Source organism: Alternaria arborescens (assembly GCF_004154835.1).
Source record: "Alternaria arborescens strain FERA 675 chromosome Unknown contig_23, whole genome shotgun sequence".
Lineage (NCBI taxonomy): Eukaryota > Fungi > Ascomycota > Dothideomycetes > Pleosporales > Pleosporaceae > Alternaria > Alternaria arborescens.
The window spans coordinates 115884-137927 of record NW_021167878.1 but is presented as its reverse complement, the minus strand read 5'-3'; the positions used below and the strand labels follow the sequence as shown (position 1 = coordinate 137927).

Genomic DNA, 22044 nt, shown 5'->3' with positions numbered 1-22044 from the left:
GGTGGCTTATACCTCTTTCTAATATTTCGCTAAGTGGTATTCACATACCTCTAATTTCGTACTGACCTTGATCACTACAGTAGTCCACTTCTTCTGCATGTCGGACTCCACTGTTATGGGAAAGAATTCTGTTCCCAGTATATACGGAATGAGAGCGTTCGTCGAGAGCGGGAAGCCGAACAAAGAAGAGTTCACCAAAAGCAGGAACTTTATGAACCAGAAAGAGTTCGCCGCGAGCTGGAGCTCGACAAACAACGGATACGCCAACAGCTACTGGAACACAAGAAGAATCGTTACCGTGATTGCCGGGAGTTCCTTCGAGCCTACAGAAGAAAGCTCTGAGCTCTAGCGTAACATGCGACTGTGGGCGCTTGGGGGCGCGCATTCCCTCTCGACTGTAAGCATCGATACCCTTCTGCATTGGCGTGGAGTTTGGCTCTGGTCTTGTTCTCTATCGCTCTAGTGTCTGGACATTGGTACAACACTCTTATCAACATTCCTACCCTCACTGCAATCGCCCACGTATGCTGCTAGCTGCGCTCAATCACATGAGATTCGGTCATCTCCAACAAAGCGAGTTGATGCAGCTGCGGGGACATGATTGTGGTCAGGGCGAATAGCCAGTCTAAATAGGCAACAAATAAATGAAATCTCATATGTTAACAGCACGACTACCACATGTGTACTGTATATATGTTGTGAGAGGTATAGATAGATTGATTTGGCTATCCTAAGACTACTCGCTCGCTAAATTTTTTTTAATGATACATCTAGTTGGAGATGCCAATAACACCGCAAGCGGGACGAGCGCCAGCGTTACCAGTCTTCTTCGACTCCTCGTGTCCGCCCTTGCCGAGGTCGTCGGTTCCAGCGTGGACGACAATGGTACGGCCAATGACGCTCTCGGAGCCGATCAACTTGATCAACTTGTCTGTGACACTTCCCTGCGCATTACCCTGACCATCAGTCTTGAAGTTGCCCAAGTCACCGACGTGGCGCTCCTCGTCCTCGGGGGCACCGTGTGTCTTGTTGTGGGGGTTGAAGTGGGGACCGGCGGATGTGCAACCGTTTGTGTTGTCGCCAAAGGCGTGGACGTGCATGCCACGCTCAGCGTTGGCGTCGTGGCCGGTGATGTTCCATGAGATGGTGGTGTTGGAAGACTCGTCGGCCTGCTCAAAGGTGACGGTACCCTTGATGTTGGAGTCTCCACGGAGGACGGCGACTGTAATCTTACGTTAGTATAACGTTGTTTTTAAGCTTCTGTAACGTAGGTGTGTCTGAGCATGTAGTAGAAGGCCATCAAGGTGTCTCGTGCAAAGAGAGCTGATTGGAGACCCCCGGAAGACCCAAGAATGGTCCACGCTGCGGGAATGACAGCAGGGTCCTCATAAAGGCCCCAAAGCTGTCCAATTGACCTCTTTGCAGCGTTTTGATACCGCTGAGTACCGCGTCGTCGAGTTAATCTGCTCAATCTTACGCACCCCGACGACCCCACCATGCCACAATGGGGAAAGCTTGTGCAGCTACTGAACATAGACGTACCGGCTTTGACCATTTTGACGGTTATGTGATTTGTATTGATGGTATTGATGGTATTGATGTGTGTTTCGGGATTGTGATTGTGTAGGCGTTGATGGAGAGGAAGAGAGAAGCTATCAGACAGCTGTCTCTCGGTGAGCTTTGAAAGCCGAATGCGGGGCTGTCCAAATGTAGTGACGCAACTCCACTAATGCCGGGCCAGAACCGACGAATGATTAATACCTACCATGCCCACGACTTGACGTGGTTCCGCATACATTCACGTGTAATCTTGAGTAATGTTTACACTCATGGTTTCACAGGGGCTAGCTTGTCATTTTACATCTGATATCAATTTTACTATCTATTTATGAAAGCCTTAAGAGTCTTCAGATGCTCATTGCACGGCCGTTATCGGACTAAGCAATTTATGCGGCCTGGATCTTCTTGCGGAGGATATCCTTGAGGGTGATGGCATCAGCAGCGAATTTCGAGATACCCTCACGGAGCTTCTCGACGGCCATCTGGTCCTCGTTGAAGTAGAAGCGGAACTCAGCCTCGTCGTTGATGTAGGTCTTCTTCTCAAGGTCGAGCTTGCTAGCATCCTCGGCGACGAGCTTCTTGGGGACGTCTTCTTGTGAGTTGTAAAGCTCCTCAAGTAGGTTGGGCTGGTTCCGTTAGTCAAATGTGTAAGAGAACAATTTATCAGCGAAACTTACAGCAATGGTCAGGTAGTCGCAACCAGCCAGCTCGGTGACCTCACCGACGCTACGGAAAGACGCGCCCATGACAATGGTCTTGTAGCCGTGCTTCTTGTAGTAGTTGAAGATTTGCACGACGGACTTGACACCGGGGTCCTCCTCCTTCTTGTACTCCTTCTTGTGTGCGGCCTTGTACCAGTCAAGGATGCGGCCAACGAAGGGAGAGATGAGGTAGGCACCGGCCTCGGCGGCGGCGATGGCCTGGACTTGTGAGAACATGAGGGTCAAGTTGCAGTTGATGCCGTGCTTGGACTGCAGGATCTCAGCAGCCTTGATACCCTCCCATGTGGATGCGAGCTTGATGAGGACGCGCTCCTTGTCAATGCCAATCTCCTTGTAGAGATCGATGATGTGCAGCGCCTTGTTTACAGACTGCTCTGTGGAGAAAGAGAAGCGCGCATCAACTTCTGTTGAGACCTTGCCGGGGACAATCTGGAGGATCTCCTTGCCAAACTGTACCAGCAGGTTGTCAAGTGTGGTGTCGACCTGGTTCTCGAGGTCTGTGCCGTTCTTCTTGCCGTATGCGACGGCCGCGTCGATGAGCTTCTCGTACTCGGGCTTCTTAGACGCGGCGAGAATCAACGAGGGGTTGGTGGTCGCATCCTGGGGCTGGTACTTCTTGATGGTAGCGAAGTCACCAGAGTCGGCGACGACGGTCTGTAGGGCGAATTGGTTAGATATAATTCTTCCGCGCGCCTGGTGTTGCGATTGTGGAAATACTTACGGTGCCAGAGGCCTTGAGTTGGTCGAGGGAGCTAGGCATTGTGGGTGGGTATATGTATGTGGATGGGGAATGTAAAGAGGAATGCAAGTGTCTATGTGTGCACTTGATGTTACAGGTGATGTGAGTGTCTTATGAAGTGGTATGAGGTTGGAGAGTAAAAGTGTCTGTTGGGACAGCTGCAGCGGTGGGGCTCTTTCATACGTAGCGCCCCTCATCCTTCCGGGCCCCTCCATGGAAAAACAGCGTCACACTGGGTCACCAAGTGGCAATCACGGCAGAAGGCGCTCGCTCAGTCAGCCCTCTCACCGCATCTGGTAACCACTAGCGACGGAAATTTTGGCGCATCGGAGCACTGTCGTCCGAGCCATCCACGTGCAATTCATCATTACGAAGAAGCTTGTTTGTCCTGAGTTCTAGCCAACACTCTACAGCACACCGGAGCAAAGGCATTCACTGTATCGTATGTTTTTTAGCCGCGGGCTGCAAATTCCCGCGAATGCCTCCAGGGCAGGTTCGGCCAAAAGTCCGATCCGGAGAAAACGATCCTCTTCTTCTGACTTCCGCGCTCGAGCCATGTTGGACCTATCACGATGGTCTTGGTAGCATACTGTGGATGAGGCAATTTCTTCATACTACGATAACAGTCGAACATTACAACTTCGACTTGCCAATCCCCCCACCCCATCCATCTTGCTGCAGCCACCCATACACCTCGCTATACTGCTCATGAAGATTGCTAACTGTATGCCCTGCTCCACTCGGTCCCGGATCATTCTATATCACCAACTGTTAGCATACATACACAATTCAACACGGTCAGTGAATACGTACGAATGCCTCTACTAGCCTCGTCTGCTTCGCGCCTACCTCAAGGATCTTGCCTCCGCCCAGCTCAGTTGCTTCTAACAATCGCAACATGGCTTCGGCCACTTCCTCGGGCGTTGCCCACGCGTCCTTGGTCTCATCGATGAACGTCATTTTTTCTGGATGTTCGGTCCACAGGGGTGTTTTGATGACGCCAGGTGCCACGCCGTTGACGCGAATTCCCATTTCTGCCTCGAGCGTTCCCAAGGAGCGTACAAAGCCGTTCATGGCGTGCTTAGCGGCCGTGTAGATGGGCGCATGCAAATTGGGATTTTGGCCAGCAATGCTGGAGATGATGACGACTCTCTTTGGATTTTGCGCACTCACTTTCTCTACGCCGGGAGGTGGGTTAAGAAAGTGTGAGATCGCGAGCTGCGTCGTACGGATCGGGTGGGTAATATTGATGTCGATACTTGCATATCGTCCTCCGTCGACCTGGTCTCTACTTGCGCTGCCGGCGACGCCTGGAGGATGCCAGAAGTTACTCCAATGGGGTTCGTAGACGCCTGCCCCTGGACACACGATATCGATCTTTCCGAACTCTTGGACGCCGACCTCAAACATGCGCTTCAACTGCGGCCAGTCCGTCACATCGGTCTTCTGAAAGACAGCTCGTGGTTTATCCTGTTCTTTGGCACTGTATTCTTGAACCAACTTCTCCGCTTCAGGTCGAAGTGAAAGATCGGCAATGAGGACAGAGCAGCCATGGCTGAGAAGCAGAGCTGCAAAAGAGAAGTTAATACCTGAACCAGCTCCTGTGATTATAGCACTTTGTCCTTTGACACTGAACGCCTGTCCGACTCTTGTCTCGTTGACTAAACCCGGTTGTCTTGCTGCCATGGCTTTCTCGAATCTTGCTCTTGACTTTGCTTAGATGGATGATCACAACAGGGCAATAGTTGAGTGGCCGCTAGAGCAGATTTATATGTGCTAATATGCAAGTACACGATGTCCTACATTCACGCGTCTAGCCAGAACGGAATGCCTCATTGGGTAATAGGAGGGGTAGCCGTGGGGTAGCTCACTCCGAGCATTCCTGTATGCGGGGAAAGTTTGCCGAGCTTCAACCCTTCTGCACTCCCATGAAGCTCGTATCCATTTGGTTATATCTTACATACGCGGTCTGTCCTAGAGATTTTCGTCGTGCTACAAAACTACTGGTGTAACGAAAAACTTGGCTACTGTTCCAGTGCATTACCTGTGCAACTTTGAGAATATAAACGTTTTTGTATTGGTGTTACTTGCCAGATTTCAAGTCATCGTGCTAACGAGATGAGGCAACGAGCTTCTGGAAAACATGCTGTCGCATTATGTTGGACTAGAATCGCTTTTCGTTTACTCAAAATAAGATTATGTACGTGTCACTCAGTCCGACATCATCGTCTTTGGGATATCAATGTGTATATCAAGCATCACCCAACGCCGTTTGCGCCAAGTGTGCAAATGCTAATTCCGTTTCCTTAGCTCACTACGCTCCTGTCCATCGACTCCACTGGATCTCGGGAGCGGCTCGCCATTTCCCACACCTGAGACGTGACTCAATCGAATCAGCTCGTCCATCATGGCATCTCTTGTCTTTTTGACCAGGCCATCTACGTGCTCTGCCGTCAAACCCTTCGTTTGTATTGGCGGTAAGACGGTAACATCCACCACACCTGGGGAGAATCTCTTGCCCTTGACGTCCAGAACGTGGTAGTAGTTACCACAAACGACGGGCACAATGGGAACTTGTGCTTGTACTGCAAGATGGAACGCGCCCTTCTTGAAGGGTAGGAGATCAGGTTTTGAGGCATATGATCGCGTGCCTTCAGGGAAGATGAAGACGTTCTGGCGTGTTGTTTTCATCGTGTGAGCAGCCGTGTCGAATGCAGCGCGAGACGAGGTGCGGTTTGCGCGGTCGATAAAGACGGTTTTGGAGAGCGCCATGAACCAGCCCAGTAGAGGCACAAACTTGAGCGACTTCTTGGCCGTCACGGAGGTGTATTTTGGGAACATGCAGCCGAGCATGAGGACATCGAGTTCGCTATAAAAAAAAATGTCAGCACCGCGGTCGAGGCTTGGCCTGGCAAGAGAGCCTTGGAAACCCACGTCTGATGATTGCCAACGAATACTGCTGGACGGTCCTTGAGGGCGTCTTCTCCACTAAGACCTCCCTCTTTCTTCATGCTCCCGGTCACTCGAAACGTCACGCCAGTGGCCAACCACATGCACCACTTGAACGCTCGCGCAACCGTCCATTGAATGAGTCCACCATAGCCCACCATGCGTAGAGGTATAGCCACAAGTGTGCCGTACAGGGCGCAGCTCAACATGAGTGTAAAGGAGCTTATTGCGAAGGCGTAGTACGACACCAGCTGGGCGGGTTTCGCGGGCAGCACGAGCGAGAGCAGGCGCATGGCTATGACAAGCACGGCGGGCATGGCGAGGTAGGTGAGCCAACCCATGGCGGAGCCTCTTGTCAGAGAGAGAAGGAGAGGGCGCGCGTACGTGAAGGTGTAGGTGTAGGTGCAGTTGTGTTCGTGTGTGTTGAAGCGAGTTGAAGCTTGGTGGGGGACTTTTTTGTCACGCGCCGAGGTTCGCACCTGCCTTGCTAACTCGCTAAAATTGGAGTGTGACACCGCCATGTGCAATCAACCCATGTAGTTATTCATCGAGCTCCTGTCTTCTCTACAGAACCAGCAGAGCCTGCCCGTACTGTCGTATTCCTCCGCTGCCGTAGCCAAGTCGTTACTACAACGTACGATGCAGTTATATACACAAGTAAAAGAGGAAGCAAAATCCATCGCCACGCTTCCATGTTTTTAACCCTGCTTTTGATTTGAGCGTGTTGCGCTCCATCGGCTAAGGGAAGATCGAGGATAGCCCTGAACCACGTCTCAGGTGTCCATTTCTCAGCCGGGTAGTTGAGGCCGACTGCGTTGATGGCGATGGGCTCGCGAATCCGCTGGCCAGTCGTCTGGTATGTGACTACGAAGACGAAGATGAAGGCTGATATGCTGAACACGGTACCGATCAGCAGCAAGGTGGTGAGAGCGGTAAGGCTTCTTGGGGCCTGCTTACAACGATCAGCATGCTGTCCGAGTAGGTGAGAAGAGTTTCATTCGACATACCTGGTCAGCCTTCCTCATCTTCCATGCCGTCAACATGCCAAAGATGCCCAGGAAGAATCCATACACTGCTAGGCCGTTGCTTTCATGCCCTTGGTCGGTCCACATATTCTTGGGCTCAACATTGATTTGGGTGGGATTTCCAGGCCAGTCCACTTGATATGTGTGCACATGATGCTTCTGGTCCAGCAGCCATGCTACCATGGAACTGACCAAACTGAAAATGACGATTGAAAGAGCGGCGAGCAAGGCGCTGGAAGCGAAAAGTGGCCAATGGATACCATGTTGTCTAGCCACCGATGCCTGAGATGTGGGCGCTGCGCGAGAAGATCGTTGGAATATGCCCATACTTGTCGAATTGTTTGTTATAATTTGGTATATCGATCGAGAGTGAACGACAAACACGTTTCCCCACGGTTCATCGTCAGGTGTTATACGCTTCACATCTGGGGCTGAGCCTTTTCTCCCGTCATGGTGGCACACACTCGGGGCTGATTGATGAGATCAGCACCACTCAAGCTTAGTTGCCGCACAGCCTTGGACGCTTCAGGCAAGCTACTTCTCTCATATGTCCTAATATTAGCAGAAAGCATGGTATCGTCAGCAAGCATGTGGACATTTTGATGCCTAGACTCCTAACTGTTCAGCTTGGCATGTTTAGAATCTCATCGATTGACGCCAGGGTTACCATGTACGTCAGCTGTATCAAAGCAATAGAAATGCACAATCTAGTATAAGATCCTGAAGATTGCCTGTCTTCGAAACAATGGTGAGATGACGCTGGTGCATTGTTTCTTGTTTCGAAACAGGGCAATTTTTACGAAACCTGACGGGTTCCGCGTCCACTCTGGGGTTTGAACAACTTCTGATAAAAGCAGGGCTGGAATCGTTGCGCCTCAGGGAAGGCAACGCAGTCGCGCAATTTGACCATGTTTTCTTCCTCACTCAAGAAAGCTGGAGAGTGGACACATAGGATGTCATTGGATGCTCATGAGGACGATGGCCGGGTCCTGTCGCGCTTCGGGTCGATCCTGCCCGCTCGGGAGCGCTAACCCAACCACCCACATAATTTACCAGAACGCGTCCCCGTACTTTGCATCCCATGGCAGAAGCCGACAAACTACAAGCTCAAGTTCGCGTTGCAATTATTCAAACTTAGCGCCATATCGCAAGACAGCGAAACAGATGCAGGTTGATAACGTAGCTCTGTTCGGGACCCTCGACGCGACCTATGTCACGTCTGGGCAGCGGCTACCCGTCACATACACACACGCCCTCGCGCGTGGTCACACACACACAAACGCGCAGTACAACGTTTCCTGCTGCTTGTTCAAGCGAACATACAGGCCGGGATTCCACGCGTAGGGTCTGTATTGGAACGGACCATTATCGCGCGGAACATGCTGACGATGCTTTAAATGCAAAATCGTCCACAGGCGCCATGCTTGCAGATAGCGCAGAAGCCATTCTACTTTTCATGATTCCGCTTTATCGCGGCAGCCGTTCGTATTCGGAATAGAGCTTGACTTTACAGACGTGATAGCCGTTTTAACGACCCGTGTGAATATGGGCGGCTATTGCACGGCCCACCTACAGCCCTTATGGGGAGCGCAGAGCCAATGCCCAAAATCGACGTCGAATACACTTTCAGCCTCTTTACTCAATCCGTCCTTAATTTTATAGCAAGGATGCACCGGCAACCAATCATCCTTGGATGTAATAGACCTGCGATTGGATGTCGACCTTTGGTATGAGTACGGCGTAGTCAAAGCGATATGCAAGCTCGGCACATTGAGCTCAACAGCTTGAGGGTCTAGGGACGAAGCTTTATATGTTCTATGTCGAGCTGAAGTTTGGGTATGTACAAGTTGTTATTTTCGTCCGCTCTTTGTTCCATCATTCGCTTTTTACTATTCTGAGTGTCTGGCTGGTCCGACAACGTGGATACCCTCTATTAATATCAACCCAAAATCTCTTCGTTGCATTCATGCGGCTGCCTCACCGGTCTATCAACAGCATTCAACCACTTCCGAGTATCTATACAACTTTTCCATCCAATTACGATAGCTCTCAGTCCACAGACACACCTGGAGTTAACTCTGGAACATGCCTTCTCAAGAAGATCGAGGATGGAATTGAGATTGTTCCGTTCGAGAGGAGCAACATTCTTTCCGCCCCCATACTCAGCCCAGATCAAAATGAAAAAGAGGTTTTTGTGCCGTCATGTAACGCGATTGATGCGCATGAAAAGCCTCTGCCCAATCTTCCAAGATGCATGTGGCATCGAATGTCTCGACAGCAACGCATTCTGGCCCTCTTGGCGATACAATTCCTGATGCTTCTTACGATCGGGTTGAGTCTTTTAGCTGTAAAAGATCGATCTCCAATCAGGTAATTGCTCCAATGCCCAGTTTTAGGATGCCGCTAACGGCGTATCTATAGGGATCAAAGCGCTGCTGTATACACTGCGAGTGACGGCTCTCCAAGGGACAACTACACCAGCGGTATTCGCCGTGGAATTTTTGCGCTACCGATTCAACTTCCACAACAACAGGATTCGGCATGCCTAGCAAGCGACAATCAGTTGAATCCGTGGAAGTGCGCATCCAACTCAACCTTTCAACTCAGTGTACTACCTGCCCCGGCAGGCAACGATACTTCAACTATGATAGCGGTAGGGTCACCATCCAACGACACTAGCGTTCGCCACGGCGAAGGCATACCGAATATCCCGCCCTTGGAATTGTCAGTCGTTGCAGGTGCCAGGAACGAAGATGGTTCTACCTATCATTTTCGAACTACCTACGACAAAGTCGTGTTGCTCGCGGAGGATGAGTTCCCCGTCGATGGGGAGCTACAAGCCCATCCTTCAGCGCTAGGTGATCCGTTCCAGCCTGGGAGTAACCTGTGGCAGTGCGTCTTCAACGAGACCCTGCTTGAAGGTTACATATACGTCACTAGAGTGACAGGCACTGCACCGGATACTGCCAAAACTAAGACTGCAGGACTTTCGGACTTCCCTTACTCCGTAAGATTATTTGAAGAGTGGGCGCCAGGTGGCAAGACGCCTTATTGTCAGAAGGTGACTATGGGATCGGACGGCACCCTGGCTCCACTCTCAGAAGAGATAGCGTTGCGCCTGGAAGACTCTCACGGTAATGTTGCAGCCTCCATGTCACGATCCACAAAACGTACCGGAGATCGAGCGCAACGACAAGAGGTGCGCGCTGCTCACTGTCAGTGTCAATGGCTGGTTGATGGGTAACTGTATCGTACTATGTATATCGAAAGCAGGTTCGCGACCACGTTAAACCCTCATCTTTTGCGCTGTCACAGCGTCTTAATCACATTGTTCACGTGTCTATAATTTCAGCCAGAGTTGATCGATCAACCATATCGGTGTGCGCAATACCGGGAGATGACAGGTTCTCAAATCTACAGAGACTTGATTGGACTCTGAACACAGAACTCCACTCAGTACCGTGTATCATTCGTGCACGTACACACCATGTCCAGTAGATGAACAAAAAAAACCCAGAGGCTTTTCAACCTTACGGAGCCAGCTGCAACTGAAGCACTCCTCAAGCTTTATCGCCGCTCGGTCACTATTCAAGCGCGCATACAGAAAATTGTATTCTCACTGGTCCATCAAGCCTTCGTGGTCTGGAATCTGTATCATACGCCAAATTCCGTTCTCCATTTCTAATACTTTCAGGAAAGTCGCGAGCACTCGATCTAGAGACCGGAGTTAAGGAGCGGCATAATGCAACACCAAGGAACACCCTCACGTATACCAATCCGCATCAAGACTGAAGATGGTGCTCCAATTGCAGCCAGTCTTGAGATACCACGACGCCAGACTTTCCGTGTGAGATCGCCATCTCGAACTCCAGTCAAAGTCAAGGTCGAAGAAGATGCTGAAGAAGATGTAGTACCAGTGATAGTCAATATCGAAACACCGCGACGCTTCCCTTCCTTCTCCGAATTTCAAGAGGCATGGTCCCGATCGCCACTCCGTGTGCCAACTCCACTTGCTCGGGAGTTTTACCGCTGTATGATAGTCAGAAGAGAGAGCGATGAACTTTTGGGAAGTGAGGATGGCATACCGCTTCTATGCCATGATTGTGATCGATCTGCTGGCATACACACGAAGAAGCCGCCCACTAAGGCCTCTTGCAATTTGTGTTCGCCTTCACCACGATCGGTCGTGAAGTTCAAGGAGGAAGCAGATCTATTGTCTGGACGCCACATTCCTGCAGGAGCGCACAAAGCTGAGACTATATCACCATCCGCCTCCCCGAAAATCCAACACCAAACTCACCCTGCCACAAACCAGTCAAGGCTATACCACGAAGCCCGTTTTTCAGGCCGCAACACTGCCACGTCACCTCCAACATGTCGCCCAGATACTGAATTCTCCTACCTGCTGCCCGTCACGCCAACACCGTTCAGCACACCAGATGCTCCCATCAACCCCTATAATCGCCCGGCACATCTACATTGCATCCCCGGTTCGTTACTTGAGGGAATGCGTCGACGAACAAGATGGGGTAGGAGGGATATTTGGGACAAGCAGGACGACAAGGAACGACGGAAACGACGGGCAAAGCATGAGAAACGAGCCAAGCAGCGCAAACAAGCAGACCAGGACAAGCCGGTGAAGCAAGCAGCGCGGATACCAGCACAAATACCGCAGTCGCCACCTGCGCGTCTAGCCAAGTACGTCGCTGAGGATGAGCATGAGATCTCTCACGAAACTTCGCACGAAGAAACAGAGTCAGGACATGAACAAACCTGTGCATGGTACAAAGTCCCCTTCTGCAAATGCTGTGCATGTATCATGGTCGTCAGAACAAAGCTTCTACGTAGCGTTTTCATTCCGTCGCTAGTCGTTGTTCCTCGTCCTTGTCGAACCACATCCATGATACCAAAACCAAAGGGGTGAGCTAGGAAGAGGAGATGGTGTCATCTGCAGAAGAGCAGTAAACGGCGCGACGTACAGGAAGTGATAGGTGATGAATCGCATGCTGCAACGCGGCATGAGTTCTTTGTACCGGGTAGGGTGGTAGTGGTTAGGGAGATTTGAATGGCGCGTGAGTGGTCATGGATGGGGCGGTGGTAGTGAACGATTGCCGTGGAGTGAGTTGAAGAACACTTAATCATCTCGGAGCGAAGTTTTCATGCTTTCCTCTGCACTGCCATGAATTGGAGACAAAGTCAGAGATCGAAGGCAAAAATGTGATATCAAAATGGGGTTGACAGATGTATGAGACTTTCATATTTGAAGATGATGTTTTCATTCATTGACATCAATATAACGTTACGTACTATTTTGTACCGTTTTGTGCCATCCATATAGCTATGCATTGTCTACGTGAGAAAAGAAAAAGAAGATGAAGAAGTGGAGGAACAAAGAAGTTAAGACGAGAATGTTTCTTCATCGCCATGAATGCGGCATGCGTATCTAACGCTTGGCCACTTGAAAGTATTTACACCAACATAATCCCACTACAATCCCAATGCGAGTCTAACGTTTCATCTCATCGAAACTCTATAAGGGACTCTAGAAGGCCAACAAGACAGCTCCTACAACAGCACCGACAAGACCGCTGGCCTTCATGTGGCTCGCAGCACCAGTGAACTCTGCTGGAGGTGCAGAGACAGTGGCGTTGCCAGATTGCTGGGGTAGGGCACCGGTGGGCGCTGAGGGTACGACGACACCAGGTGCAGACCTAGTGTCAATCTCAATGCCGGACTCAGTTGGGTAGGGAGGAGACGAAGGTGCTGCAGAAGTGACGATAGGTGTCTGAGCAGTGCTGGCCAATGGTGTCTCTGCAACAGATGAAGCGACATCCGAAGGGAGGACGGCAGAGTATTCAGTCGAGAAAGTGGCGGGTGGTGCGTCAGTGATAGCAGGAGGAGCACCAGTGACAGTAACAGTGGCAGTGCCACACTCGCATGGCTCATCTCCATTGTCGCTGCCAGAAGGAGAATCGCCGGAGGGAGAGTCAGGGCTGCCTGACTTTTGAGGAACAGCTGCACCACCAGTGGGGTAGTTGAAGTCAGACTTGCCGCCAGCGCCGCCAGCGCCGTCAACTGGGGCAGGTGTCGCACCTGACTGCTCGCTCTCAGTGCATGTGGTGGATGCGTTAGAACCGTTTCCAGCCTCGCCAGTAGCAGATGGTGCGTCGACACCAGACTCGAGCGGAGCGGCAGGAGCAGTAGCGGAGGCCTCGATAGCTACAGAGTTGACAGGAGCACCCTCTGTGTTACCGGCATCGATGACCTTGATAGACTTAAAGTCGCCAGTCTTGTCTGTCCACTCGTACTCCTTTCCGGGCGAGTAGTTGATAACCTTGATCGACTTGACGGTCATGGTAAAGGGCGCATCGTCGTAAGTGACGTTGCCACCCGCCCACTGGCGAGTACCTTCATCTTTGGAGTCACCACCTGGCCAGTTTCCAAGGCGCACATTACAAGGCGTCTGCGGGTAGTTCTTGCCGCCATTGGCATCAGCAAAGTTCAAAGTACGCGTGGGCTTGTCATCAACGATCCAGGTAAGTGACTCAGCAGTCCAGTTGAGAGCGTACTTGTGGAACTCGTTTTGGTTGTTGGGAGCATCAGCCTCGATCATGCGATCATATGTAGTAGTGTTGCCCTGATTCTCATGTTAGTCGAAAGATGAAACCAGTTGACTTTCTTTTCATACCTTTCCAAAGTAGTTTTGCTGGACGCGGCTGTCTACACCTCCAATCCATTCCCAATCAACTTCATCCAAGTTGTCGGACTGGAGCACAATGGAGGAGATGATACCAACGCCAGGGGCTGCCTTCATGACAACTTCGACGTATCCAAAGTGAAGGTAGGCCTCGGATCCGATGGTAGGGGCATCGCCCTTCTTAGCAACAGTAAATTCAGCGCCCTCGGGTACATAGTTAAGAGTTCCGGCTGTCTGCTTCCAACCCTTGATAGCATCCTTGCCAGCAGTGAAGTCTGTTTCCCAGGTCTGAGGCATGGCAGGGTCGTTGGGGCACTTCTTCTCCATGGGGTTGCAATCGGTGAAGGTCTGAGCTGTGGCCAAAGCAGCCAGCACGCTCGCGGTGGTGTAAGTAGAGAAATGCATTTTCTTGAGTTTGGACGCGTTTGAGAAGTTTGGGGATCAAGTTGCTAATGCGCAAAAGAAAGACTTTTGAGCTCGAGAGAATGTAGTCTTCACAGAAAAGCCCGTTACTGTGATGGGGAGTTCACGCGCAAAGACACAATGTCAACAATGCGTACGGTGCGGTAGTAATGAAAGAATGTAAAGCTCTGCAAAGAGAGTGTTGGAAAAGGAATGTAATGAATGCGGTCGTCCTGGCGTCCAGACGTCTGACTGAGAGAGTGTGAGGTATAAAAAGGTCGGATAGAGAATGCAAAGCAATACTGCGTGTCAGAGGAGCTCCGACTATTAAAAGTCGCGAAATGGTTTGCGAAGCAATCTCGGTACCCACCGGGATAAGCACAACGACCATGGGACGAGTCCATGCGGCATCAGCAGCCCTTCCATGGTGTGTCCAATTCTGGTGCTGCGCAGACCTGAGTGGTCGTGATGGCTCTCCTGAAGTGTTTCACAAGCCGGCGGTGGAGACTAGGGTGTGTCAGAATAGTCCAGCCGCCTTGCCCGTTATGACGGCGAGTCCGTCTAGGCCTATCAGAGCGAAGATGTGCCTGGCCTGTGTTTCTTCTGACAAGCCACTAATTATTTTGCTTTGGGCTGAGTTGGACATGCCTGTTCGCTGTGGCTGTGTTGCTGCGCACTCGAAGTGGAAACAAACTGACAGTCCCCAGATTGCGATGAGCAGCGATACGCGTTCCTATCTTATCCTGTAGGCGTCGATCATCCGAGCATGACATCACCTCAGGTCGGATCGCGACGTGCCATTCTTGGCTCGGTGTTGATGCGTTACCTCACATTTTCAGGGGTTTTGTGACATCCCTTGGTTGGGACCGGTTGTAATCGTCTCGCCGCAGACGCGCGTGAATACGAAGAGCGCGCGTCGAGACCGGCTAGTCTTTCGATGGAGTTCACCGCCTTGGGCAGAACCGTGGGGCTTCGTGGGGCAAATTCGTGAATCATTCACATGACGAGACCCTGCCTAACTTTTTTTTGCGTCGAAAGAATATACCACACAACCAACCATGGCCACCACCGACGGAGGAGTTGAGCTGCCAACGCAACAGCCCGAACAAGTCGAGCAAGCGAACCAGGTCGATCAAGTCGAAGAATCTGCACCGGCAGAGACAACAACCAACGATGAAGATAACGAAATTGATGACCTGTTTGATGACGACGATGAAATAGTGCCTGAACTGATATCGGGCGACCACCACGACTTCACCAAAGCATACAACCGCCAGCGAAAGCTCAACGATACGAACATACCAGACGATCACAAGCCCAAGTCGAACCCACAGAAGCCTTCAGCCAACACAAATGCCTCCATCGATGATCAAGTCGCATCGCTATCAAAGCATGCCGGCAAGATTCGCCTCACGGGGAACATGACGGGCGCGTCGGGGGGCAACGCAAGGAACAAAGACAAGGCAGACCGCGCGACAACTGAACAAGTGTTGGACCGAAGGACTCAGATGATCCTGCTCCAGCTCATAAACCGCGGCGCAATCTCAGAGATTCACGGTGTCATCTCCACAGGCAAGGAAGCCAACGTCTACCATGCTATGGTAGAAGCTACGGACGATGATGCCGAATCCATCCACCGCGCCGTCAAGGTATACAAAACGTCCATCCTCGTCTTCAAGGACCGCGCCAAGTACGTCGAAGGCGAGTTCCGCTTCAGACAGGGATACAACAAGAGCAACAACCGCGCCATGGTACGGATGTGGGCAGACAAGGAGCGCAGGAATCTGGCCAGAATACACGATGCAGGTATCCCATCACCAATGGCTCATGCGCTGCGAAACCACGTTCTTGTCATGGGATTTGTGGGCGACCGCAAGGGCAAGGCCGCGCCTCGTCTAAAGGATGTGCGCTTCGAGGGTCTTACAGCAGAGGAAGAAGACGCGAAATGGACCAGTCTCTATCTCGAGATGCTGGCCTACATGCGCATAATGTACCAGACATGTCGCCTCGTCCATGCCGACTTGAGCGAATACAACGTCCTGTACCACGAAGGCAAGCAATGGATCATCGATGTCTCGCAAGCCGTCGAACACGACCATCCCCGCTCTCTCGAGTTTCTGCGTATGGATATCAAGAACGTATCCGATTTCTTCCGCTCACGCAATGTTGAAACGCTTAGTGAGCGCAAGGCTTATGCCTACATCACAAGTGAATCAGGTGCCAAGACTGTTCAAGAGCAACCACAGATGGAAGACAGCATCCGCAGCTTGTTGAACAAGAAGCCGTTGACCGAGGAGGAAAGGAAGAAGGAAGAGGAAGACGACGATGTCTTCCGCAACCAATACATCCCACAGACACTCGAACAAGTCTACGATATTGAACGCGATGCTGAGCTTGTCAATGCCGGTGCTGGCTCCGACCTTCCATACCAAGCCCTCCTTGCTGACAAGGTCGTTAACAACGAATCTGAAGGCGAGGATTCAGACGATGGCTCGGATGATGGTAGCTCGTCTGAGGTTGACCAAAGTATCTTCGAAAAGGGCCCAAGTCGTGGAAAGAAACACGTGGATCACGACGAGAAGGTCGCACATAAGAAGGCCATTAAGGAAGAGAAGCGCGAGAAGAGGAAGGAGAAGATGCCGAAACACATGAAGAAGAAGCTGACTAGTCAAGGTGGCGGCCGTAAGAAGTGAGCTTGGATATCAACCGACCTTTGAGTCTTTCAGCGATTGCGGGGAACACCTACAGCGCACAAGTATACGCGCTTGCTCGTATGCGATGGTGGGAGAAGCATGAAGAGGAGAAGCCCAGCCAAACTCAGGTCACCACAGTATTGTGGTCGTCATTCATAAAGCTTCGAGTCCTTTCTTTCCAAGTCGTATCTTGGATTACAAACTGCCGTAGAGGTGCACACTACGGTGTGTTTTATAAGCCTCTGAGCTTGGCTCAGAAAGAGAGCTTCGTTGTAGCACGCCTGTGTAGACCACAAGTACTGGGGCTTTGCTCCCGGTACGGTAGATAGATGCGATTGCCGCTTTTGAAGTGGTAGAACCAAAAATTGTTCCGCCATTTGGCGAAGTGTCTTGTTTAAATTCATAGCATGTTCTTCCTCCACGCTCTCGTGCCCAGCTTCTCAATCTCTGGTACCTCGACCGGCCCTCTGACCTCCTCATCTTCCAGTGCTTCCACGACTGCCTCACCCACCAAATCCGCTTTCAAAGGCTTGATGCCTCCTGCTCCCATTAGCCACGTCAACCGTCCTCCAACTGCACTGTTTATCATGGCTGCTACGCCGCCCGCTGCCGCAATGGGGAGGGTGAATGTGCGGCTGCTGTCGTACATGAATGGCGCGCGAATGAAGATGGATCGCATGGTAGGGAAGGTGGAGGCGATGAGAGATTCAGCCTCGCGTTTCGTCGTGATATAGCGTGCTGGGAGGATGGGTGTGCCTGCTGCAGCGGAGATATAGAGGTAGGTCGGAACTTTGCGTGTGGAGGCTTCTTTGGCTAGGGATACGGCTGTTTGCGCAGCATGGTTAGTTGTATGTACTGATAATGGACTTTAAGAAAATGCAACATACCAGTGTCGCGATTCATAATTTCGTATGTGAGTTGTCCATCACTCTCCTGCGGCTGCAACTTCTCCCCTTCCTTCCGTGTCAGCGGGTTTTGGGTTCCAGCCTTGGTCTTGCTAAATGCCCGTTGCAGACCCTTGATGGGACTCTCCCGTCCGCTGACAACGCCTTTGTAGTCTGCTTCCAGTAATATACCCATGCTGTGTATCACCGCATCTGCGCCTTCGAGGTGTTTGGTATACGATTCAGGGTCGAGGATGTCGCCTTTTTGCCATGACACCTTTTCTGACCAGTCCGGTGGTGTTTGTGATGAAGAGACGGAGGACCAATGTGGAGTGCCTGAACGCCTGGGATCTTGTCAATAAAGGCTCGGGATGATTCGAAAGAGGGAAAGAATAGGCCTACGAGATTGAGGTCACGCTCCAGCCCCTATGTGCTGCGGCTCTACATATCCGGCTACCTGTGTGCCATGTTAGCTAACTGATGTGCTGGCATGGAGCTGTTACTCCAATCATCTGGGAGTTTTTCTGGGTTACACACCCAAGAAGCCATTGCCGCCGCATACGACGAGTTTCTTCTTTGCAGCCTGGGCTGTTGTCGAGGCCATTTTTGTGCTATCTGATGGTTGGTGGGTGAGCAATTGGAGTCACACAATTGTTTGGTAGGAAAGTGATGGGAAGCTCCGAGTGCTGATGTCACTCCACATCGCGCGCGTCGCGTAAGATCGAGGCAGGGATCTGTGCGGAGGAGCTATAGACTTCCGCTTCTTGTATACAGGGCCGCTTCATAACCAAACATGTATTGTCAATGAGATATATCTGTGTATCATACAATGTGAACTAGTTAAAGGCATTTTGGCGTTGTAATGCGAATCGCGCTCACAATTCTACCTATCAGAAGAAAGTCGATGTCGTCATGATGCTTTATATTAGTGTCGAGTAACCGTCCTCAAAGGGCCAGATGCGATTCGATATTGTGTCTGCTGTATTGCATCTTACATCTCTCTAGACAACAGCAAGCTCCGCCAATCGAACTATGCAGGCAATCCGGAACCTTTTCAAGAACGACCTCGTTCTGGTCGGCACAAACCTCACCGTAGTAGCCGGCGTTGCGACTTATCTAGGTATCACGCCATCTTTCATGTTTCCTTCTATCATGAAGTCGTCATCTTTCAATTCTAACATCTGGATGCTACAGGCTCTCGGGTGGAGAAGAAACTGGACCGCATGGAAGAGGAACAGGAGGCGCGCATGGACGAGATTGAAGGAACACTACGCGGTCACATCGGCTTGATTGAAGACTCGTTGGACAGGATCGAAGGCAAGCCGAATGCTGGGAAGCAAGACAAGTTGTACAACGAGCGGACAAGAGACGCGAAGGGAGGTGGTACCGGACAGAGCAAATAAGGTGGAGCCTGGGGCTGACAAGGATCAGCTGTTAGCTTCCGTTCCTGCATACCAGCGCGAGTTGTAGTTTGACCTTTGACAAAATACACGACACCACCACTTGCACGAATCACTTTACATATTCTCTTTGTGTATAGCTTAACATTGCGCCTGTTGGCAATACATTCACGCGACTGCGCCAAAATGCCTGCGCCAGCCTCCAACAAGCGCGTCAAGGCAAGTCGACCGCTTTGATATAGCTGTACGCGCATACTGATGATGGGCAGAACAAGCGCATCAGCCGGAACCTCAGTAAGACATGGCGTTGCTCATGTGCCTAGATATATACTCATTTGCGCAGTAATCGGTTCCGAAGCCTGGCAGTTGCCCCCAGTAGGCCACCCCGACCGCCCCAAGGGCGTGCCAGACGATCACACCAAGCGCTGGACCGTATACGTGCGAGTACCTGACGGCGATCCCGATATCAGAGCATGGCTCAACAAAGTCTCATTCAAGATTTTCAACACATACGAAAACCCGCTGCGCATGGTCGAGAAGCCGCCGTTTGAGGTTACCGAGACAGGATGGGGAGGCTTCAACATCGATATAAGACTGCACTTCCAGCCCATCTCAGGCGAGAAGGCGCAATACCGACAACACTTCTTGCAGCTGGAAAAGTATGGTGACGACAAAATGCAAGCAGAGCAGGAACGGTCAGGTTGTGTGCGCTCCGAATTCCTCGAAGTTGTGCAGTTCAACGAGCCCACCGAAGCCCTCTTTGACGCCCTCACATCGGAAGACCAGTGGAACTACCTCATACCTGTCGGTAAGGGCGGCTCGAAGAAGGCATCGCTGGGCGCAAACGGAAGACTTAGGCGCGGCCTGCCCAATGGCGAGCGGAGCGCTCAGCTGCCAGAGAAGGGAGGCGACGAGGTTCCCTTCAGTCAGGAACAAGAGCAGGCACTACAAGATTTCTTCAAACAAAAGATGGAGGACGTAGAGAAGCAGTTGGACAAAGAGGCCAAGAAGAAGGAAGAGGTAGAGGCTAAGCTTAAAGCATTACGCAGTGAACTGGGGCACGAGGCTGCTCAGCAGGCAGCGCAGCAGGCTAGTGGAGACAGGAGCCGGCGCAGGTGAGGATATGTGGCACAAGCTCAAGATGTTGATATCCTGAGCCATGAATACCATGGATGCTACATCTCAGTTGGCATTGAACAACTGACGTGGTACAAGGGAGCGTGTTCGATAACTGCACTCATGCGCAACGACATACGCCTGTGAGCTGCAGAACAAGATCATGGGTGGCGTCCTTCAGCCACCCTTCTCGGGCGAAAACGCCGTGCGGCTCCGAACAAAACTCGAGTTGCCGGACAATGACCAAGAAGAATCTGGAACAGCTATCTGGTGGTCCAAGTCAGGTCATAACTCGGATATAAATGCATAGATGAGAGTCAAATCCCGAGCTTCAGGCTTTGTGTCGGCTTACCACCTGTACGGTACGATGAAGCGGCCGTGGAAACACGACATTGTATAGTTCGTAACACGATCATAAGCAAGTCTCTTTCTCCGAAGAGATGCGAGTACGAAAAAAGAATTCTAGACTTGGACCTTTTCCGATTAGTACCCTGTTGCATGACAGATGGATGTGATGTGTCATATGTATGAGTGTATTGGGTATCGTATCTCTGCTCGTGTCGTCCATGACCCATCCAAGTCATTCCTGATATTTCCAAAGTCGTGAACGCCCTCAAATGCCAAATATGCCTTCCATAGCCAAAACACCTTCAATGCAAACACAGCCACTCATATAGTTTCTCACATGTCGGCTTCTACTTCCATGTCTTTCGGCTCCTTGGGCTCCTGCGATTCGTGGAACTGAATAGCGTCGTCGATATAGCTTAGCACAGCACCCAGACTGTCCTCGTCCTGGACATCCAGCTTGAGAAAAGAGACCATGCTGAACCCATCAATAAGCTCGGCAACAGCCTTGTTCAGCTTGTGGAAAGATGATCCGCTCATCAGGCTCTCGGTCGACGCTGGGTCTCTGTATTTCCTCTCTTCCTCGGGTGTTGTCTTCTTGCGCGCCGGATCATCCTCGATCAAATCTGCATCGACATCAACGAACCGTTTGAGGTCGCGCTTCGCTATCTGTCCCTTCACCAGATCCATCTTGCTCAGTATGTTGATGTGCGGCATTTCCAGCATCATCATGGCGCTCATGGCGGAGAGTGTGCCAGAGAAGAACTTGGGTCGGTCGATGACAAAGGTCGCTTCGAGGAGGTAGGCAGCGCACATGCGTATGTTGAGTGAACCCGTCATGAGGTGCTTCACCAGGTTTGGTAATATCGGTACGTGGGTGTACAACTCGATCTGGCCCGGCATGTCGAACACGATGAGGTATTCCTCAGTAACCTCCTCAAGCGGGTCCGTCAGCCAGTCGAGGTTCTCCATGAGGAACTCAAAGCAGTATATCAGGCCGCCGTTGGGCCCCAAGCTCATCTCTTCCATGACATCTTCCAGGCTGATCAGGTCCTTGATATCTAGATCGGGCTCGAATGCGAATTCTTCGGCGGCGGGATCCAGGTTCACGTAGAAGCATGGACGTTTGCTGTTCTGAAGGTGCTGGATGAGGGCCGTACAGAAGGTCGATTTGCCAGCGCCTTAGAGGTACGTCAATGTATGTCTCGCGAATAATTCGTATAAGAACATTTCTCACCAGCTGGCCCCTAATCTTGTTAGTCTGCGATGATAGCGGTGAAAGAGCGATTAACATACCATAACCAGGGTTCCATATTTAGACATGTTCGCGGATGGTTTCTTAGATGATGCGGCGCGTCATTCGGCTACACAAATTCAGTGAAGGGTTCTGCCCGAGGCGGTGAGATGGGGGGAGTCCGTGGGATGTGGGGAGGCCGTTTGATTGGTTTGACTGGGCTGATAGAGCCTAACAGCCGTGGAGGTACCTGGGTTTGAATAGCGTGATTTTAGCTT

The 22044-nt window shown here is 51.3% G+C and overlaps 13 protein-coding genes across 13 annotated transcripts; 5 read left to right on the top strand and 8 right to left on the bottom strand.

Moving 5' to 3' along the window:
* Positions 1–115: 115 nt before the first annotated feature.
* AA0111_g8801 (hypothetical protein) lies at positions 116–349 on the top strand (the record flags this gene model as incomplete). Its single annotated transcript, XM_028655289.1, has 1 exon — positions 116–349. One exon carries the CDS (start codon positions 116–118, stop codon positions 347–349), a length of 234 nt encoding a protein of 77 aa, XP_028503537.1.
* Positions 350–770: 421 nt separating this feature from the next.
* Positions 771–1555, bottom strand: AA0111_g8800 (hypothetical protein; the record flags this gene model as incomplete). The annotated part of the gene is made up of 2 exons (XM_028655288.1): positions 771–1222; positions 1543–1555. 2 exons carry the CDS (start codon positions 1553–1555, stop codon positions 771–773), a joined length of 465 nt encoding a protein of 154 aa, XP_028503584.1.
* Positions 1556–1946: 391 nt separating this feature from the next.
* AA0111_g8799 (Transaldolase) lies at positions 1947–3042 on the bottom strand (the record flags this gene model as incomplete). The annotated part of the gene is made up of 3 exons (XM_028655285.1): positions 1947–2186; positions 2238–2936; positions 3004–3042. 3 exons carry the CDS (start codon positions 3040–3042, stop codon positions 1947–1949), a joined length of 978 nt encoding a protein of 325 aa, XP_028503498.1.
* A 777-nt stretch (positions 3043–3819) lies between these two features.
* AA0111_g8798 (hypothetical protein) lies at positions 3820–4707 on the bottom strand (the record flags this gene model as incomplete). Its single annotated transcript, XM_028655284.1, has 1 exon — positions 3820–4707. The coding sequence occupies one exon, from the start codon at positions 4705–4707 to the stop codon at positions 3820–3822; it is 888 nt and encodes a 295-aa protein (XP_028503497.1).
* A 606-nt stretch (positions 4708–5313) lies between these two features.
* Positions 5314–6311, bottom strand: AA0111_g8797 (hypothetical protein; the record flags this gene model as incomplete). The annotated part of the gene is made up of 2 exons (XM_028655283.1): positions 5314–5890; positions 5956–6311. The coding sequence occupies 2 exons, from the start codon at positions 6309–6311 to the stop codon at positions 5314–5316; spliced, it is 933 nt and encodes a 310-aa protein (XP_028503500.1).
* Positions 6312–6514: 203 nt separating this feature from the next.
* Positions 6515–7322, bottom strand: AA0111_g8796 (hypothetical protein; the record flags this gene model as incomplete). Its single annotated transcript, XM_028655282.1, has 2 exons — positions 6515–6919; positions 6978–7322. The coding sequence occupies 2 exons, from the start codon at positions 7320–7322 to the stop codon at positions 6515–6517; spliced, it is 750 nt and encodes a 249-aa protein (XP_028503499.1).
* Positions 7323–9639: 2317 nt separating this feature from the next.
* AA0111_g8795 (hypothetical protein) lies at positions 9640–10239 on the top strand (the record flags this gene model as incomplete). Its single annotated transcript, XM_028655281.1, has 1 exon — positions 9640–10239. The coding sequence occupies one exon, from the start codon at positions 9640–9642 to the stop codon at positions 10237–10239; it is 600 nt and encodes a 199-aa protein (XP_028503514.1).
* Positions 10240–10737: 498 nt separating this feature from the next.
* On the top strand, positions 10738–11919 carry AA0111_g8794 (hypothetical protein; the record flags this gene model as incomplete). Its single annotated transcript, XM_028655280.1, has 1 exon — positions 10738–11919. The coding sequence occupies one exon, from the start codon at positions 10738–10740 to the stop codon at positions 11917–11919; it is 1182 nt and encodes a 393-aa protein (XP_028503501.1).
* A 618-nt stretch (positions 11920–12537) lies between these two features.
* On the bottom strand, positions 12538–14097 carry AA0111_g8793 (hypothetical protein; the record flags this gene model as incomplete). The annotated part of the gene is made up of 2 exons (XM_028655279.1): positions 12538–13632; positions 13684–14097. The coding sequence occupies 2 exons, from the start codon at positions 14095–14097 to the stop codon at positions 12538–12540; spliced, it is 1509 nt and encodes a 502-aa protein (XP_028503503.1).
* Positions 14098–15152: 1055 nt separating this feature from the next.
* AA0111_g8792 (Serine/threonine-protein kinase) lies at positions 15153–16787 on the top strand (the record flags this gene model as incomplete). Its single annotated transcript, XM_028655278.1, has 1 exon — positions 15153–16787. The coding sequence occupies one exon, from the start codon at positions 15153–15155 to the stop codon at positions 16785–16787; it is 1635 nt and encodes a 544-aa protein (XP_028503502.1).
* A 400-nt stretch (positions 16788–17187) lies between these two features.
* AA0111_g8791 (hypothetical protein) lies at positions 17188–18275 on the bottom strand (the record flags this gene model as incomplete). Its single annotated transcript, XM_028655277.1, has 4 exons — positions 17188–17612; positions 17675–18015; positions 18074–18128; positions 18209–18275. The coding sequence occupies 4 exons, from the start codon at positions 18273–18275 to the stop codon at positions 17188–17190; spliced, it is 888 nt and encodes a 295-aa protein (XP_028503505.1).
* Positions 18276–18703: 428 nt separating this feature from the next.
* On the top strand, positions 18704–20190 carry AA0111_g8790 (hypothetical protein; the record flags this gene model as incomplete). Its single annotated transcript, XM_028655276.1, has 3 exons — positions 18704–18791; positions 18866–19054; positions 19415–20190. The coding sequence occupies 3 exons, from the start codon at positions 18704–18706 to the stop codon at positions 20188–20190; spliced, it is 1053 nt and encodes a 350-aa protein (XP_028503504.1).
* A 678-nt stretch (positions 20191–20868) lies between these two features.
* AA0111_g8789 (GPN-loop GTPase 3) lies at positions 20869–21855 on the bottom strand (the record flags this gene model as incomplete). The annotated part of the gene is made up of 3 exons (XM_028655274.1): positions 20869–21713; positions 21770–21779; positions 21829–21855. The coding sequence occupies 3 exons, from the start codon at positions 21853–21855 to the stop codon at positions 20869–20871; spliced, it is 882 nt and encodes a 293-aa protein (XP_028503585.1).
* Between the last annotated feature and the right edge of the window lie 189 nt (positions 21856–22044).